The 16,882-nt window shown below is 52.6% G+C and overlaps 1 protein-coding gene across 2 annotated transcripts in view; it reads left to right on the top strand.

Moving 5' to 3' along the window:
- The window catches only part of COL5A1 (collagen type V alpha 1 chain), a 213,993-nt gene that overhangs the window by 48,560 nt on the left and 148,551 nt on the right, over positions 1–16,882 (top strand). For both annotated transcript variants that reach the window (XM_064171508.1, XM_064171507.1), the window contains exons 2-4: positions 3,147–3,314; positions 12,210–12,423; positions 13,718–13,880. In XM_064171508.1, the coding sequence (XP_064027578.1) occupies positions 3,147–3,314; positions 12,210–12,423; positions 13,718–13,880 (545 nt within the window). The remainder of the gene's footprint in view (positions 1–3,146; positions 3,315–12,209; positions 12,424–13,717; positions 13,881–16,882) is intronic.

Here is a 16,882-nt window from a genome sequence, read left to right as displayed (position 1 = left end):
TGCAAATATCAGTGTCTAATGTGTGGCTGTCCTTGAGGAGCTGAATAATATCCCTCTCAGAGGAAATAATGGATGAAGTGACAGAAGAACACAGCTGGGATGCATCGTCCAGGCAAGGTTAAATGAAGCTGTCAGGCAGATCTTTGCTGCAAGCCCTGCTTTGGGGGTTTGCTGGGTTGGATGCTTCAGATTTCTGACAGCACTTTGCTCCAAGTACCAAGTCCAGAGTCAAAATGATTTCTTGAAGGCATTTAAAGTCAGCTCTGCTCATTGCATTTCTGGAGACCTCATCTCTTCTGGCAGCAGCAAGACCCAAATTAGCAAGTTAATGAGGTGTAGCACTTGCATTACTTAACTGATGTTCTAGAGACCTGAACATCTGGAGGTGAACCAGCCTGGACGTTGCTGGCATGTGGGGGGCACTGGGTGTCAGATAAGCTCTCTTTATTAACTGGTTTCATGTCTGCAGCAGTGAGAGCCTCAGGGTATGAGCCTAGTGGGATGTGGTTGAGGAGGGTGGGTGAGGAAAGCAGCCTTTTGCTCCATGTCACTGCTCACAGTGCCTGTGAAGGTTTCTCCTGTCCTGTGAAGTGTATTTTGACCCTCCAGCTGCAGGCTTGCACACACTGGTGGCTGTGCAGAAAGCCCAGAGCCATGGGAGGGGATGTCTGGCCAGAGAAGGAATTGTTTGATGGGACTCGTTTGGGTTGGTGTACAGAGGAGGCATTTGGCTGTGCGCTGCATCCCTGCCCTGTGTCCCCTTGCTTCACCCCAAGCAGGATTAGAGGTTGTGTACAAACCCTTCGAGGGGCAGGGCAAGCCTGCAGGCAGCACAAAGGACCTCTGAGAATCACAGAATGGCTCAAGTTGGAAGGGGCCTCAGAGATCATTTTCTCCAACCCTCCCACCATGGGCAGGGAATATCTCTCAACTCCAGCCTGGCTTTCAGCATCCCCAGGGGAGAAGGCATCCACAGTCTCCCCTGGGCAGACTATTCCAGAGTCTCACCACCCTCAGACTGAAGAATTCCTCCTCAGCTCCAGTCTAACCCTGCTCTGCCTCAGCTTCAAACCATTCCCCCTCATCCTGTCTCCAGACACCTTCATGAAAAGTCCCTCTGCAGCCTCCCTGCAGGATCCCTTCAGGCACTAGCAAGCAGCTCTGAGGTCCCCCTGGAATATTCTCCTCTCTAGGCTGCACAGCCCCAGGTCCCTCAGCCTGTCCTCAGCAGAGCTGCTCCAGCCCTTGGAGCATCTTTATGGCCTCCTCTGGCCTCACTCCAGCATCTCTGTGTCCTCCTTGTGATGGGGACAGCAGACTCGGAGGTGAGGTCTGAGCAGAGCCAAGGAGCAGGTTCCCCTCTCTCGCCCTGCTGCCCAGGATGCAGCCCAGGACAGGATTTGCTTTCTGGGCTGTGTGGCTGTGGTTTGTCTGTTATCCCAGCTCGTGTGACTTTACCTGTGTGAGGTGTGTGCATCAAATCCTTCAGAGAAGCCTGCTCAGGTATTTGCTTCAAAACAACCCTTTTGAATCAACCAACTTAAGAAAAAAAGGAGGGCTGGAAATGGAGCAGCATGATGGCAACATCCTGATTTAGAGCCTTCCTCCCAGCCCATGAATTCCTTGTCTGAAGCTTAATCTCCAGGATGTGATTGAATGATGGAGATGGGATGAAGACATCCAGAAAATACAACCCCTGGAGCTAATAAGGGAGAGTTTTCTCCCTTCTGCCCTAGTGCAGACAGCTGCTGGGCTGTTTCCTCCCTGCCTTGAGTTAGTGGCTTTGACCAGCAGTCCTGGCAGTGTGTTTGCAGAAGGGCTGAGCAGGTATTTCATCTGCTCTTGCAGACTGGGATGATTGATGTGCGTGGTGCAGCCTCGCAGCGCCTGGGATCTGTGCAAGCTCCAGTCCTGTTTGCCTGCTAATTCATTCATAGATGAAGGGCAAGCAACTGATGGCATTTACCTGGAGCTGAGCAAGGCCTTTGATGCTGTCCCACACCACAGCCTGGTCTCCAAGCTGGTGACACAGGGGTTTGATGGGTGGACCACTGGATGGATAAAGAACAGGCTTGATGGCTGCACCCAGAGAGTGGCTGCCAATGGGTCCATGGCCATTGCAGGCAGTGACAAGTGGAGTCCCTCAGGAATCAGTCCTGGGACCAGTCTTGGTCAACATCTCTGTGGGTGCCATGGATAGAGGCACTGAGTGCAGCCTCAGCAAGCTGTGTGGTGCAGCAGCCAGGCTGGAGGGCAGGATCCAACCAGAGGGACCTGGGCAGGCTGCAGAGGTGGGCACAAGCCAAGCTCAGGAGGTTCAGTGAGACCAAGTGCAAGGTCCTGCAGCTGGGTGGAGGCAATGCCAAGCACAGGTCCAGGCTGGGCAGTGCTAGGCTGGAGAGCAGCCCTGAGGAGAGGTACTTGGGGGTGCTGCTGGAGGAGAAGCTCCACAGGAGCCAGCAGTGTGCACTTGCAGCCCAGAGAGCCAAGCAGAGCCTGGGCTGCAGCAGCAGCAGTGTGGCCAGCAGGGCCAGGGAGGGGATTCTCCCCCTCTGCTGTGCTCTGCTGGGATACAAACTGGAGTCCTGCATCCAGCTCTGGAGCCCCTGGGACAAGAGGGCTGTGGAGATGCTGGAGAGTGTCCAGAGCAGGGCCAGGAGGATGCTCAGAGGGCTGCAGCAGCTCTGCTGTGAGCACAGACTGAAAGAGTTGGGGCTGTGCAGGCTGGAGCAGAGGAGGCTCCTAGGTGACCTTCTTGTGGCCTGCCAGCATCTGAAGGGGGCTCCAAAAAAGCTGGGGAGGGACTTTTGAGGCTGTGAGGGAGTGGCAGGAGTGGGGGGAATGGAGCAAAGGTGGAGGTGAGGAAAGTGAGTCTGGAGGGGAGGAGGAAGTTGTTGAGCAGGAGAGTGGTGAGAGGCTGGAATGGGTTGCCCAGGGAGGTGTTTGAGGCCTCATGGCTGGAGGTGTTTGAGGCCAGGCTGGCTGAGGCTGTGTGCAGCCTGCTCTAGGGTAGGGTGTCCCTGGGCATGGCAGGGGGGTTGGCACTGCCTGCTCCTTGTGTTCCCTTCCAACCCTGCCTGGTTCTATCGTTGTATTCTGTGATTGCTATGATTCTAATTCTTGTCTTTCTCCTTTTCTTTCCACAGCTGAACCTGCAGACCTCTTGAAGGTGTTAGACTTTCACAACTTACCTGATGGTATAACAAAAACCACGGGCTTTTGCACAAGCAGAAGGTCTTCAAAAGAGGCAGATGTTGCTTACAGAGTGACAAAAGATGCTCAGCTCAGTGCCCCGACAAAGCAGCTGTATCCTGGTGAGTCTACAGCTTTTGGTTGGTATGGAAGCAGCTAAACTTCTCCAGGTTCTGCAGGCACACAGAGGACACCAAAGGATCTCTCTTGTGTTTTCCAAGTCATTTTAACTTCCAGACTTAATTAGCAACAGAGCAAATTTACTTAGCCCCATGCTAACTAACATCAAAATAGGGATGTGTTGGTTTGGGAGATTCCCACTCCCCCACTCGAAATCACCCAGAATAGACTCACCTGGGTGGAAGTTAAGGACTGAAGCTTTATACTCACAGCTTAGCACAATGCACAAGCAGATAGCTGCAATATAGCACAAATACATACAGCTCTAGGCAAGTTCAAAATAACACAGAAACACAGCAGCATCCCTCTGGAAATCAGAGTCCCCAGGAGGGGCTCCCAACCACCCTCCCACCTTCTTTCCACTCCTCTGCTTTGCCTTATGTTCAGTGTGAGTTTGGAAGGTTGACAAGGGTGTTAGAAGCAGAAAGGTTAGTCAGGCAGCAAGTTAGGTTAGAGAGAGAGAGAAGTGCAGCCCCGAAGACAGAGAGCCAACAACTCTGTTATCTGTGTGTTCTTGTCCTTATCCATCTCAGCAAGCCTATGAGTGCAGGAGCCATCACCATGGTTTCCTTTTGGCAGCCTAGCATCTAATTCTTCTCACCAAAACATCCCAGCTAGGCTCAAACTAGCACACAACCACCTTCTTTCCACCCCTCTACCTTATCCCAGGGTATACCTTCTGTGCAAGGTGAGTTTGTAGGGTTGGCATGGGTGGTTGGAAGCAAGCTTAGTTGGGTTGCACAGCAAAAGCCCAGGGAGAGAAGCTCAGACACCAACTCTGACAGATAGGAACTCTCACTCTCTCTTCCCTATATTTGTGTTCTTCTTCTTATACATCTCAGCAAGCCTATGAGTGCAGTAGCCATCACTATTTGTTTCCTTCTCACAGCCTGCCATCTCGTTTTTCTCACTAAGATAGTCCAATTAGCCTGGAATGGGCTGCCCGGGGAGGTGGTGGAGTCGCCGTCCCTGGAGCTGTTCAAGGCAGGATTGGATGTGGCACTTGGTGCCATGGTCTGGCCTTGAGCTCTGTGGTAAAGGGTTGGACTTGATGATCTGTGAGGTCTCTTCCAGCCTTGGTGATACTGTGAAAGCAGCACACAAGTGTTTTTTTCCCCTTGGCAAGGAGAGGTTTTGCTGTTTCAAGGGGGGAGGGCTGCAGATTGCCAGCCGTAAGATAACATTGCAGTGAGTTGTTCCTTGAGCATCTGCCTCTGCACATGGTGCTGGGGATGGGGGCTCTCTGCAGAGCATGCAGCCAATCTGCTTCCTCCTGGAGGAGAAAGCTTCTGCTGCCTCATTATCACACCCTGACATCCAGCTGGGGAGAGAGGATTGGAAGATGCAGAGGAATGCAGCCCGTGTTTTGTTCTGTCTGGGGAGTGCCAAGCACAGTGGGGTCTGCTTCTGTGGCTGTGCTGTCTCATCTCTTGCCACAAATAATCACCAGCTAAAAATACCAGGCTGCCCCACATGAGCAGATGGCCCAGGGAATGTTGTTGGAAGGAACTGGAGGTTCATTAGACAAAGCCAACTCAGATGTAGGAGTTCACAAAGCCCTTGAAGAGCAGCACGGGGGCTACTGGCTGCTGGATTTGTCCCTGAGGATGCTCTGGAGCTTCAAGCAATCCCTATTGTAGAATCAGTCAGGGTTGGAAAAGACCACAAGGACCAGCCAGTTCCAACCCTCCTGCCATGGGCAAGGACACCTCACACTAGATCAGGCTGGCCAAAGCCTCATCCAGCCTGGCCTTAAACACTTCCAGGCATAAGGCTTCCACCACCTCCCTGGGCAACCCATTCCAGGCTTTCACCACCTTCATGGTAGAGTAAAACATGCCTGTAAAAAGACTGGACACATTATGGACCCAAACTGCTTGCTGCTGGGGAGCTTCAGTCTTCAACATGCAGCCACCTCCAGAAGGCTTCCTCCCAAAGCCATTCAGGAGCACTGCTGTACCCTCATTTTTCATGGGGAGAGCAGGAATGCATGGTAGGACCTCCTGGGTTTGAGAGAAGTCTCTTTGAGGGAGGTTAATCAATTCTAGAATCATGGAATGGTTTGAGTTGAACTAGGTAAGCTTTTGAGATCCCATCCAGCTCCTGATATTCTGTGATTCTGAATTGCAAGAGACCACCAAAGCTCATCCAGTTCAACCCCCCTGGCAGCCAGCAGAGACATCATTCAGTAGCTAGGTTGCCCAGAGCCCTGTCGAGCCTCACCTTGAATACTACCTCCCTGGGCAACCTGTTCCAGTGTTCCAGCATCCTCATGATGCAGAACTTGTTCCTAACATCCAACCTAAATCTGCTCTTCTCTCATCTCAAACCATTGCCTTCGTGCTGTCACTACAGAGCTTTGCAAAGAGTCCCTCTGCAGCCTTCTTGTAGCCACCTTCAGGTCCTGGAAAGTCACTACTATAGAATCAGGGTTGGAAGGGACCACAAAGATCATCTAGTTCCAGCCCCCCCTGCTGTGGGCATGGACACCCTACCCTGGATCAGGCTGGCCACTATGAGGTCCCCCTGGAGCCTTCTCTTCTCCAGGCTGCACACCCCCAGCTCCCTCAGCCTGTCCTCGTAGCAGAGCTGCTCCAGCCCCTTGATCAGTTTTGTGGCCCTCCTCTAGACCTGCTCCATCAGATCCAAGTCCTCCTTGTGTTGAGAGCACCAGAGCTGGACACAGCACTTCAGGAGAGGTCTCCACAGGGCAGAGGTGCAGGATTCCCTCTTTGAATCTCTGGCCACACTTCTTTTGATGCAGCCCAGGCTGCCATTTGCCTTCTGGGCTGCTAGTGCCCATTGCTGGCTCCTGTCCAGCTCCCAAGTCCTTTTCCACAGAGCAGCTTTCTGTCACCTCATCCCCAGCCTGTTAATCCTGATAATGAGGATTGTTCTGGTCCAGGTGCAGGACCCTGAATTTGGTCTTGTTGAACCTGCTGAGGTTCACCTGGGTTCACAACCCCTCTGGCTTGACCAGAAGAGGGCTGCTTGTAGCTTGTCCATGAAGCAGCAGAGGGCTTAAGCCAAGCAGCCAGACCCACACGTTCTCCCTTGGTGTTTGAGAGGGAATTAATGACACCAAATGCATTAGCTAAATCGAGGGTAATGTGGCATGTCACTACCAGTGCTCTTTAATTAACATGCTGTACCCATCAGACTTGGCCTCTCAGTGGCCCAAGTGAGGGCTTGGGGGCTGGACTGCTGATGTGCTTGCATCCTCCTGAGCTGGCTTTCCTTCACTAAGGTTGTTTTCAGCCTTCTTTGTTGTCCTGCTGTGGCAATAAGCAGGTGAATTAAAGAATCATAGAGTCAGGCAGGTTGGAAGAGAGCTCCAAGCTCAAACAGCCCAACCTAGCACCCAGCCCTGCCCAACCAACCAGACCATGGCACCAAGTGCCCCAGCCAGGCTTGGCTTCAACACCTCCAGCCACAAAGACTCCACCACCTCCCTGGGCAGCCCATTCCAATGCCAATCACTCTCTCTGACAACAACTTCCTCCTCACATCCAGCCTAGACCTGCCCTGGCACAGCTTGAGGCTGTGTCCCCTTGTTCTGTTGCTGGCTGCCTGGCAGCAGAGCCCAACCCCAGCTGGCTACAGCCTCCCTGCAGGCAGCTGCAGACAGCAATGAGCTCTGCCCTGAGCCTCCTCTGCTGCAGGCTGCACCCCCCCAGCTCCCTCAGCCTCTCCTCACAGGGCTGTGCTCCAGGCCCCTCCCCAGCCTTGCTGCCCTTCTCTCAACACCTTCCAGCACCTCAGCATCTCTCTGCAATTCAGGAGCCCAGAACTGGACACAGCACTAAAGGTGTGTCCTGAGCAGTGCTGAGCACAGGGGCAGAAGAACCTCCCTTGTCCTGCTGGCCTCACTGTAGCTGCACTATAGGCTGGGGACAGTGGCTGGAGAGCAGCCAGGCAGAAAGGGAGCCGAGGGTGCTGGTAGATAGTGGCTGAAGATGAGCCAGCAGTGTGCTCAAGTGGCCAGGAGAGCCAATAGCATCCTTGCCTGCATCAGGAACAGTGTTTGAATGGTTGGACTTGATCTTAAAGGTCTGTTCAAACCAAAACCAATCACAGAGTGGAAACAGACTCAATCTTAGTAGTGTTTCCTTGGTGCCATCAAACCACTTCGCAATCATTTCATCATCTGACAACCAGGGAGTAATTGAAGCAGCCCTGTCCAGCTCTGGAGGCATCTGAAGTTATTGAGGCTTCTCTGCTGCTTGCAGAAGAAGGAAGGGAAGAGCAAAGTGAAGAAGCCCCCACCTCAGTGCTTTCCATCAGCACACCAGATGTTCCCTCAGTGCATCTCTAGATCTAGACGGGACTTCAGCTCCCACCACCAAATGGCTGAGAGAGGAGATGAGGATAACAACTGCAGCACCAAGACACCAGGGGAAATGTGGCTTTAGTGAGCTCACATCACCAAGTGGATGAGCTGAGACTTTCCCTCTCTGCTCTGGAGCACCCTAGGCATGCTGTGCATCACATTTGCTGCTAATTAGAAGCTGGTGCTTTTCTTGAGCCTGTAATTTGATGGGCTTTGCACTCTGCAGCCCCAGCCAGCAAAGCAAGAGATATCTCTCTCTATCTCTATGTATAAAAGCTTGTCTGGTTGTGGTCTGGGTTCCCCCCCCCCACTCCCAGCCCACATGAGTGAGAAAATCTGCTGAGATGCTCTTTGTGTTTGCTCCCTAAATAAGTTCTGCTTCCCATTCAAAAACTGCAAGAAAGGCAAAGTTGTTTTTCAGTGGCAGGCAGCAAAATGTCATTTGCATTCTTCTAGCAAGCTCTGTGCTCTCCATGCTCCTTGTGGGTGTCTGCATATATATATATGTATATTTAAGAGCTCCAAAAGCTCTGTTAGAGCTTGAGCAGTCATCTCTGAGGAAAAGAAGCCATTCCAAAACTCAGCCTTCTCAGATGAACAAAAAGGACACAAGTTGATGACTCTGAAGGATATGTTCTGTCCTTTGAAAAGTGGCTCTGGATATGCCAGCACCTCCCAGGACAGCTCTGATTTGTGTGTCAGGAACAGGAGCAGCTCCTTCGTTTTGATTTCTGCTGTTGAGCAGCTGAAGCTTTTCTGTCTCTCCAGACTGGCATCAGGGAGCTTCATTGTAGGCTGTTGGCATACACCTGCAGGATCTGAGTTAACAAGAATGTCCCAGCTAATCCCTGTGTTTATGCTCATGAGACTAAAAGCCTTTGATTCAATCAGCCAGGTTAGAAGAGAATCTCCAAGCTCATCCAGTCCAACCTAGCCCTGCCCAACCAACTAGACCATGGCACTAAGTGCCCCAGCCAGGCTTGGCAACATCTCTCTTGAATTCAGGAGCCCAGAACTGGACACAGCACTCCAGGGGTGGCCTGAGCAGTGCTGAGCACAGGGGCACAAGAACCTCCCTTGTCCTGCTGCCCACACTGCTCCTGAGCCAGCCCAGGATGCCATTGGCTCTGCTGCCCACCTGGGCACTGCTGCCTCCTCTGCAGCTCCTCTCTCCCAGCACCCCCAGCTCCCTCTCTGCCTGGCTGCTCTCAGCCCCTCTGTCCCCAGCCTGTAATGCTGCTTGGGGTTGTTGTGGCCAAAGTGTAGAACCCTGCCCTTGGCCTTGTTCACTCTCATCCCCTTGGCCTCTGCCCACCCATGCAGCCTGGCCAGGTCCCTCTGCAGGGCTCTGCTACCCTCCACCAGCTCCACAGCTGCTCCTAGCTTGGTGTCATCTGCATACTTACTGATGCTGGAGCAATCCCTTGGTCCAGATCATCAATGAAGGACTCTGCCCAGCACTGATCCTTGGGGCACACCACCAGTGCCAGCTGCCCACTGGATGTGGCACCATTCACTACCACTTTCTGGTCCTGGCAGTAATTCCTGGTCATGGTGCTCAGGAGAGCAGAAACTCATCCTGACTCTCCTGGTTTGCTTATTTGGGGCATACTGGTTTCAGATGCAACCTGCACAAGTGAAGCTAATGGCATTAGGGGAGCTGTGTAGGGGTAGAGGAATCTCTGCCCACCCTGGATGTCCTCACCTCTTTCCATGGCTCCATCTGCAGAATTGGGGTCTTAACCCTTTGCTGCCTTGCAGGAGGATGCACATGGTGAGTTTGAATGTATTTGACCAGGGGGGTAATGGGGGAAAAAAGATGCTGAGCCACATCCAGCATCATTAAGTGAAGAGCTGGACGTGCAACATCTCTCAGCATGAGCTCATTTGAAGAAGCAAACAGAGTGGTGAGGGCTTAATCCCAAGCTCTCTGTTGGGGGTGATGGTGGTGGTGGCATCTCCATTGTCTTGAAGGGGATTTGGGTCAATTTCTCTGTGCTACATCTATTTGATGCTGATGTATTTATCAGTATTGCTGAGTTTCATACCTCATGCCCTAGCCTGGGTCACTTCTAGCTATGACAGTGAAGGCATTGTTATGTTTTTTGCCAGGACAGCAGAGCAGTAACAGAGTAATGTCAGCTATAATTCATCCATGATGATTATTTGGGTTGAGAAACTCCCCCAGCACCATGGATGCATTTTAATAATAATGAAAGGAAGGTTTGGAGGGGGGGGGGGGGGGGGGAGTGAAGGATGAAAAAAGGATTTAAAAGCAGCTTTTTAATGAGTTGGCAGCTTGGGCAAGTTGAAAGGTAGTGCATTGTGGCTTCCTAATGAAATTTTGGACATGAGCTAGTTCACATAAAAGGTCCAAAACTGCAGCCTGTAATTGGAACCAGGAAGGCTTGTTTCAGCTCTGCAGGAGGGTCTGTGTAGAGCAGGAGGGAGATGAAGCTCGGTGCATCCTATGGGAGATGCAGTTGGGAGGCTTGCACTTGCTGAGGAGCTGGCTCTGTGTGCTAGGGGGAGATCCATGGTGTGTAATGACTGCCTGGGAGTCTTCTTCTCAGACTCTCCAGATGTTGTTTAAGGAGGGTGGAGAGGATTAACTTGATGCAGGTGCTGTGTGCCTCTGCAGGTATCCTCAGATAGCACCAGCCTCAGTGGCTGTTCCTCCCTTCCCTTCCCTCCATCCCTGCCTCAGTGGCCTCTCCTCCCTTCCCTTTCCATCCCTGCCTCAGTGGCCTCTCCTCCCTTCCCTTTCCATCCCTGCCTCAGTGGCCCTTCCTCCCTTCCCTCCATCCCTGCCTCAGTGGCCCTTCCTCCCTTCCCTTTCCATCCCTGCCTCAGTGGCCTCTCCTCCCTTCCCTTTCCATCCCTGCCTCAGTGGCCTCTCCTCCCTTCCCTTTCCATCCCTGCCTCAGTGGCCTCTCCTCCCTTCCCTTTCCATCCCTGCCTCAGTGGCCTCTCCTCCCTTCCCTTTCCATCCCTGCCTCAGTGGCCTCTCCTCCCTTCCCTTTCCATCCCTGCCTCAGTGGCCTCTCCTCCCTTCCCTTTCCATCCCTGCCTCAGTGGCCTCTCCTCCCTTCCCTTTCCATCCCTGCCTCAGTGGCCTCTCCTCCCTTCCCTTTCCATCCCTGCCTCAGTGGCCTCTCCTCCCTTCCCTTTCCATCCCTGCCTCAGTGGCCTCTCCTCCCTTCCCTTTCCATCCCTGCCTCAGTGGCCTCTCCTCCCTTCCCTTTCCATCCCTGCCTCAGTGGCCTCTCCTCCCTTCCCTTTCCATCCCTGCCTCAGTGGCCTCTCCTCCCTTCCCTTTCCATCCCTGCCTCAGTGGCCTCTCCTCCCTCCCCTTCCCTCCCTGCCTCAGTGGCTTTTTGATCATAGCAGAGTGATCAGAGGTGCTGAGCTCTGTGCTTGGGACTTTCATGTGCCATCAGAGCAGGTAGTCCTTGAGGGGGCACTGATCTAGAGCAGCTTTGGTTCTATCTAGAGTGGCTGGAGAGCTGCCTGGCAGAAAAGGACCTGGGGGTGTTGGTGGCCAGACATCTGAACGTGAGCCAGCAGTGTGCTTGGGTGGCCAAGAAGGACAACAGCATCCTGGCCTGGATCAGAAACAGTGTGAGCAGCAGGAGTAGGAGGTGCTCATGCCCCTGTACTCAGCACTCAGGAGGCCACACCTCAAGTACTGTGTCCAGTTTGGGTCACCACAGCATAGGAGGGACATTGAGTGCTGGAGCAGGTGCAGAGAAGGGCAGTGAGGCTGGGGAGAGGTCTGGCATACATGGCCTATGGGGAGCAGCTGAGGGAGCAGGGGGTGTTTAGTCTGGAGAAGAGGAAGCTGAGAGGGAACCTTATTGCCCTCTACAACTACCTAAAAGGAGGTTGTAGTGAGGCTGGAGCTGGTCTCATCTCCTGAATTACTGATGATAGGAGAAGGAGAAATGGCCTCAAGCTGCATCAGGAGAGGTTTAGGTTGGATGTTGGGAGGAAGTTCTTTCCTGAACAGGTGGTCAGGCACTAGAACAGGCTGCCCAGGTTGGTGGTGGAGTCTCCATCCCTGGGGGTGTTTCAAAGGAGAGTGGCTGTGGTGCATGAGGCTGTGGTCTGGTGATGAAGGCTGCTGGGATGAAGGTTGGGCTGGCTGACCCTGGTGGTCCCTTCCAGCCATAGCAATTCCTAGTGAGGAGATGTTGTGCTAAGGGATTTGGTTTAGTCAGGGACTTCTCAGTGTGAAGCTAAAGATTGGACTCTATGAGCTTGAAGATCTTCTCCAATCTAAGAGATTCTGTGATCTGCATTGGGTTGCAGCCCATCCCAACCCTGTACTGCTGAAGGCTTTGGGGGGAAATCAGACCTTCTCCTGGCTCTGTGTAAATAGAGTTGCTGATGTGCACACATCTGGAAGGATAAACCAGAGGCTTCCCCATGGGGCATTAGGAGTGTTTCTGTAGGGATGTGTTTTCAAGGACACCTGATTAACCTCCTTGCTTTTTTTCCACTCCAGCTTCCCCTTTCCCAGAGGACTTCTCCATTTTAACCACTGTAAAAGCGAAGAAAGGAGGTCAGTCCTTCTTGATCTCAATTTACAATGAGCAAGGGATCCAGCAAATTGGTGTGGAGATGGGTAGATCTCCTGTATTCCTGTATGAAGACCATACAGGAAAGCCAGGCCCAGAAGACTACCCTCTCTTTAGAGGCATTAACCTTGCAGATGGCAAGTAAGTGACCTTTTGTGCACCAAGGCAAAACCAATTCGTTGTGTGTCTTGATAGCAGCATGCTGAACCTTGGGTGAAGTAGGAGTCGTGCATACATCCCAGCATGGGAGGGTTTGGAAGGGAGCTCTGGAGATCAGCCAGTCCCAAACCCCTTGCTATAAAGCAGGGGCCCCCACAGCAGCTTGCCCATGATCACTATGCCCAGCTGGGGTTGGAAGCTCTCACATAAGGAGACTCCAAAACCTCTCTGAGCAGCCTGCTGCAGAGCTCCAGCACCCTTATGCTGGAGAGGTTTCTCCTCCTGGTCAGATGGAACCTCTTGGGTTCCAGTTTGTGCCCACTATCTCTGGGTACCCCCTTGCTAAAGCAGGGCCCCCCACAGCAGCTTGCCCACGATCACCATGCCCAGCTGGGGTTGGAAGCTCTCCACACAAGGGGACTCCAAAACCTCTCTGAGCAGCCTGCTTCAGGGCTCCAGCACCCTCACACTGAAGAAGTTTCTCCTCCTGGTCAGATGAAACCTCTTGGATTCCAGTTTGTGCCCCCTGCCCTTGGGTACCACTGACAAGAGTCTGGCCACATCCTCTTGCCTCCTGCCCTTCAGATGACAACGAGGATTGAGCAGATCTCTTCTCAGGCTCAGCAGCCTCAGGGCTCTCAGCCTCTCCTCCTCACAGTAATGCTCCAGGCCCTTCAGCATCTTTGTAGCCTCCATTGGACTCTTCCCCAGTAGTTTTCTGTCTGTCTTGAAGTGGGGAGCCCAGAACTGGACCCAGTACTCCAGATGCGATCTGACCAGGGCAGAGTAGAGGAGGAGGAGGATGAGGAGGAGAGCCTCTCTTGACCTGCTGGCCACACTCTTCTGCAGGAAGTGTATGTGGTACTAACCAAATGTCCATCCCCACCTGGGACTAATCCCAGGTGTCCCTTTCTTGAGCTTTACCCTTTGAATAAATATCATACATGTGAGATTTGTGACTCCCAGATTAGTCAGTGGGAATCATCTGACCCAAGCATAGGGACACCACTGACCTGCTGCAGAGGGCCACAAGCAATCCCTTTGTCTTGCAGAGATCCCTACAGAGCCTCTTGCAGGACACAAGGTGGGTGGGCAAAGGAGTGATCAGGGTGATCTGATCTGTCTCAGATGAAGCCTTTAGCTCTGCCCTGGGATGATTTTCCTGTTTGCTGATATCAAAGGTCTGCAGAGCATCAGTTTGTGAGAGCCTCGTTGTTAGCTGCTGCTTGAAATCCCAAGGCTCTGTTTTAACACTTTTGTGGCTGTGTCCTTCTAGGTGGCACAGGGTAGCCCTTAGTGTGCAGAAGAAAAATGTCACCTTGATTTTGGACTGTAAAAAGAAGATAACCAAGTTCTTGGACCGAAGTGATCACCCCATCATCGACGTCAACGGCATCATTGTCTTTGGAACAAGGATATTGGATGAGGAAGTCTTTGAGGTAAGACCTCCTCACAGGGAACCAGCTCTGGAGGTGGACCACAGAAGTGATGAGTTGGGTTCTGGTTGGTGAAGTATTGGCAGCCTGTTGCTGGAATTTGTTTTGGACCTTGTCCTGTGGCATTTAATAGCTCTTTAAGTTTTTATCTTGACCATGCAAATGTTTCCTGTAGTAATGCTGGGAAGAGTGGCCCAGATGGTCTGGTGGAGTGAACCTCTCTGGTTTCATGGTCTTGTTGGGGTCCTAGACCAGCCCCAGTGCTGGGATTTTGCAGGTCTGTAGCTGTCGTGCTCTTGGCTCATTTAGAATAGAATAGAATCAGGCAGGTTGGCAGAGAGCTCCAAGCTCAGCCAGCACAACCTAGCACCCAGCCCTGCCCAACCAACCAGACCATGGCACTGAGTGCCCCAGCCAGGCTTGGCTGCAACACCTCCAGCCACAAAGACTCCACCACTTCCCTGGGCAGCCCATTCCAATGCCAATCACTCTCTGACAACAACTTCCTCCTAACATCCAGCCTGAACCTGCCCTGGCACAGCCTGAGGCTGTGTCCCCTTGTTCTTGTTGCTGCTTGCCTGGCAGCAGAGCCCAACCCCACCTGGCTACAGCCTCCCTGCAGGCAGCTGCAGACAGTAATGAGCTCTGCCCTGAGCCTCCTCTGCTGCAGGCTGCACACCCCCAGCTCCCTCAGCCTCTCCTCTCAGGGCTGTGCTCCAGGCCCCTCCCCAGCCTTGCTGCCCTTCTCTCAACACCTTCAATACCTCAACATCTTTCCTGAATTGAGGACACAGCACTCCAGGTGTGTCCTGAGCAGTGCTGAGCACGGGGGCATGAGAAGGGCTCACAGAGGCTTTTGCTCATTCCTGGTTTATGATTTAGATGAAGTTGCAGGGGCAGCAAATGAGGGCTGAGCAAAGCAGCTGCTTTGCAAGTCACAGTTCACTCTGGGGCTGCAGAAACCTGCTCTTTCCCTGTGTTCTGGCCACTGATTCTTGCTTGCCTGCACTGTGACAGAAAGGGACTCTCCTTGACAGCTTGCTTGGCAGCCCTGTCACCTCCCACGCAGCAACTGCTCTGATCAAAGCAAAGCAGAAGAGCAGAAGCATGAGGGGTGGAATGTTCCCATGAGCTCCTCTGATCTGAGCAAAGAGATAGGGGATTATTTATAGATAAGGTACATATGGCAGCAGCTCTTCCCATCGTTCAGCAGCCCCTTTTAATGTATGCATTTCACCAGCAAGCTCAACTGCTCTGCTCTGCTGCACTTCTGAGGCTTTCATGGGGATGGGAATCTTGGCCCTGATCTACAGTTGCTTCCCTGAAATCAGCCCCAGTGCAATGGAGTGTAAAGCAAGACCTATTGATCCCTATCTCCTTACTTTTATTGTGGTTGTGTGGAGGAAGAGCTGCATCTCCTGGGCCTCCCTGACCCAGCCAAGGGCTGGGGAGCATCTACTGGTTGATAATTAAAGCCGTAGCAAAGTCAGCTCTTGCTGTCACTTGGAAGGAAAGTTCCAGTCTGGTTAACATTACCAACATCTGGGAACTGGGGTGCTGTAAACAGAGCAAGAATGCATGAACTGAGTGCTGCTGCCAGCATCCCACTTCTGGAGTTAGAGTTGGATCTCTACATTGTATGAAAGGCATCAGCATTCCCTGGGCAGCTGGACAATTGGAATGGAATGGGGTGAATGGGCACTGGAGGGGCTTTTGCAAGTGTTGGAGCCTCTGCCAAAAGGAGGGCAGGTGCTGGGTTTGCTGCATGACAGGAAGCTGCTGGCAGACCCACTTAAAGAGTTTTGGTATCACATCCAAGCTGGATGAGTCTCTTGCACTTCATTCTTCTTCATTTGGCTGAGTAACTCAGTTCTCATTGCTACTCCTGAAGCTTGAGATGCTCCCAGGTGGCTTTTAGTGCTCACCTGGCTTTAGGGCTGCCTGAAAAGAATCATAGAATGAGTCAGGGTTGGAAGAGACCACAAGGATGAGCCAGTTCCAACCCCTCTGCCATGGGCAGGGACACCTCAAGCTACTAGGTCAGGCTGGCCAGAGCCTCATCCAGCCTGGCCTTAAACACCTCCAGGGATGAGGCTTCCACCATCTTCCTGGGCAACCCCTTCCAGGCTCTCACCACCCTCATGCTGAGGAACTTCTTCCTAACATCCAATCTGAATCTCCCCATTTCCAGCTTTGTTCCATCCCCCCCAGTCCTATCACTCCCTGGCAGCCTAAGAAGTCCCTCCCCAGCTTTCTTGTAGCCCCCTCTAAAATACTGCAAGGCCACAAGAAGGTCACCTGGGACCCTTCTCCTCTCCAGACTGCACAGCCCAAACTCCCTCAATCTCTCCTCATAGCAAAGCAGCTCCAGTCCTCTGCTCATCCTTGAGGCCCTTCTCTGGGCACCTTCCAGCACCTTCTCATCCCTCTTGTCCCAGGAGCTCCAGAACTGGATGCAGTACTCCAGGTGGGGTCTCAGCAGCATGGAGCGGAGGAGGACAGACAGAGGTGACAATGCTCTGCCAGCTCCACTCAGCCCTTCCCAAGGACTGAAAAGGACTTTTCTGGGGGTGTAGGTTCAGAGGACTTTTGGAAGCTCCTTGATCTTGGAGGGGAGGTGTGGTAAAAGGGAGCAAACATTCCCCTCCACTGGAGCCTGCAGCCTGTTGTGGGTGCAAGACGCAGCCACAAGATCATTGCAGGCACTTACTGAGAATTGGATCATTAGCAAGAATTCCTCCCCCCCTCCTTTGTCTCCTACCAGATGTCCTGATATTATACAGCAGGCCTATGAAAACCCCTCTCTGCTTCTGCTGTTGGTCCTTTTTTCTTTTGTCCTCCTCAGCAGACAAAGGCTTTTCAGTGTCTCTCCCCCCCAATCAAGACACCAGCAGCTCTAAACTGGCACGTAATTAATAGGCTTCATGAAGGCAGTGGACTAGAACCTAATTTCCTTCATATCTCAACAACTTTGTTTCCTTTTGGTCCTCCTTTCTTCTTTCTGC

Source organism: Pogoniulus pusillus, chromosome 35, assembly GCF_015220805.1.
Source record: "Pogoniulus pusillus isolate bPogPus1 chromosome 35, bPogPus1.pri, whole genome shotgun sequence".
Lineage (NCBI taxonomy): Eukaryota > Metazoa > Chordata > Aves > Piciformes > Lybiidae > Pogoniulus > Pogoniulus pusillus.
This window is presented reverse-complemented; position numbering and strand designations above follow the sequence as displayed.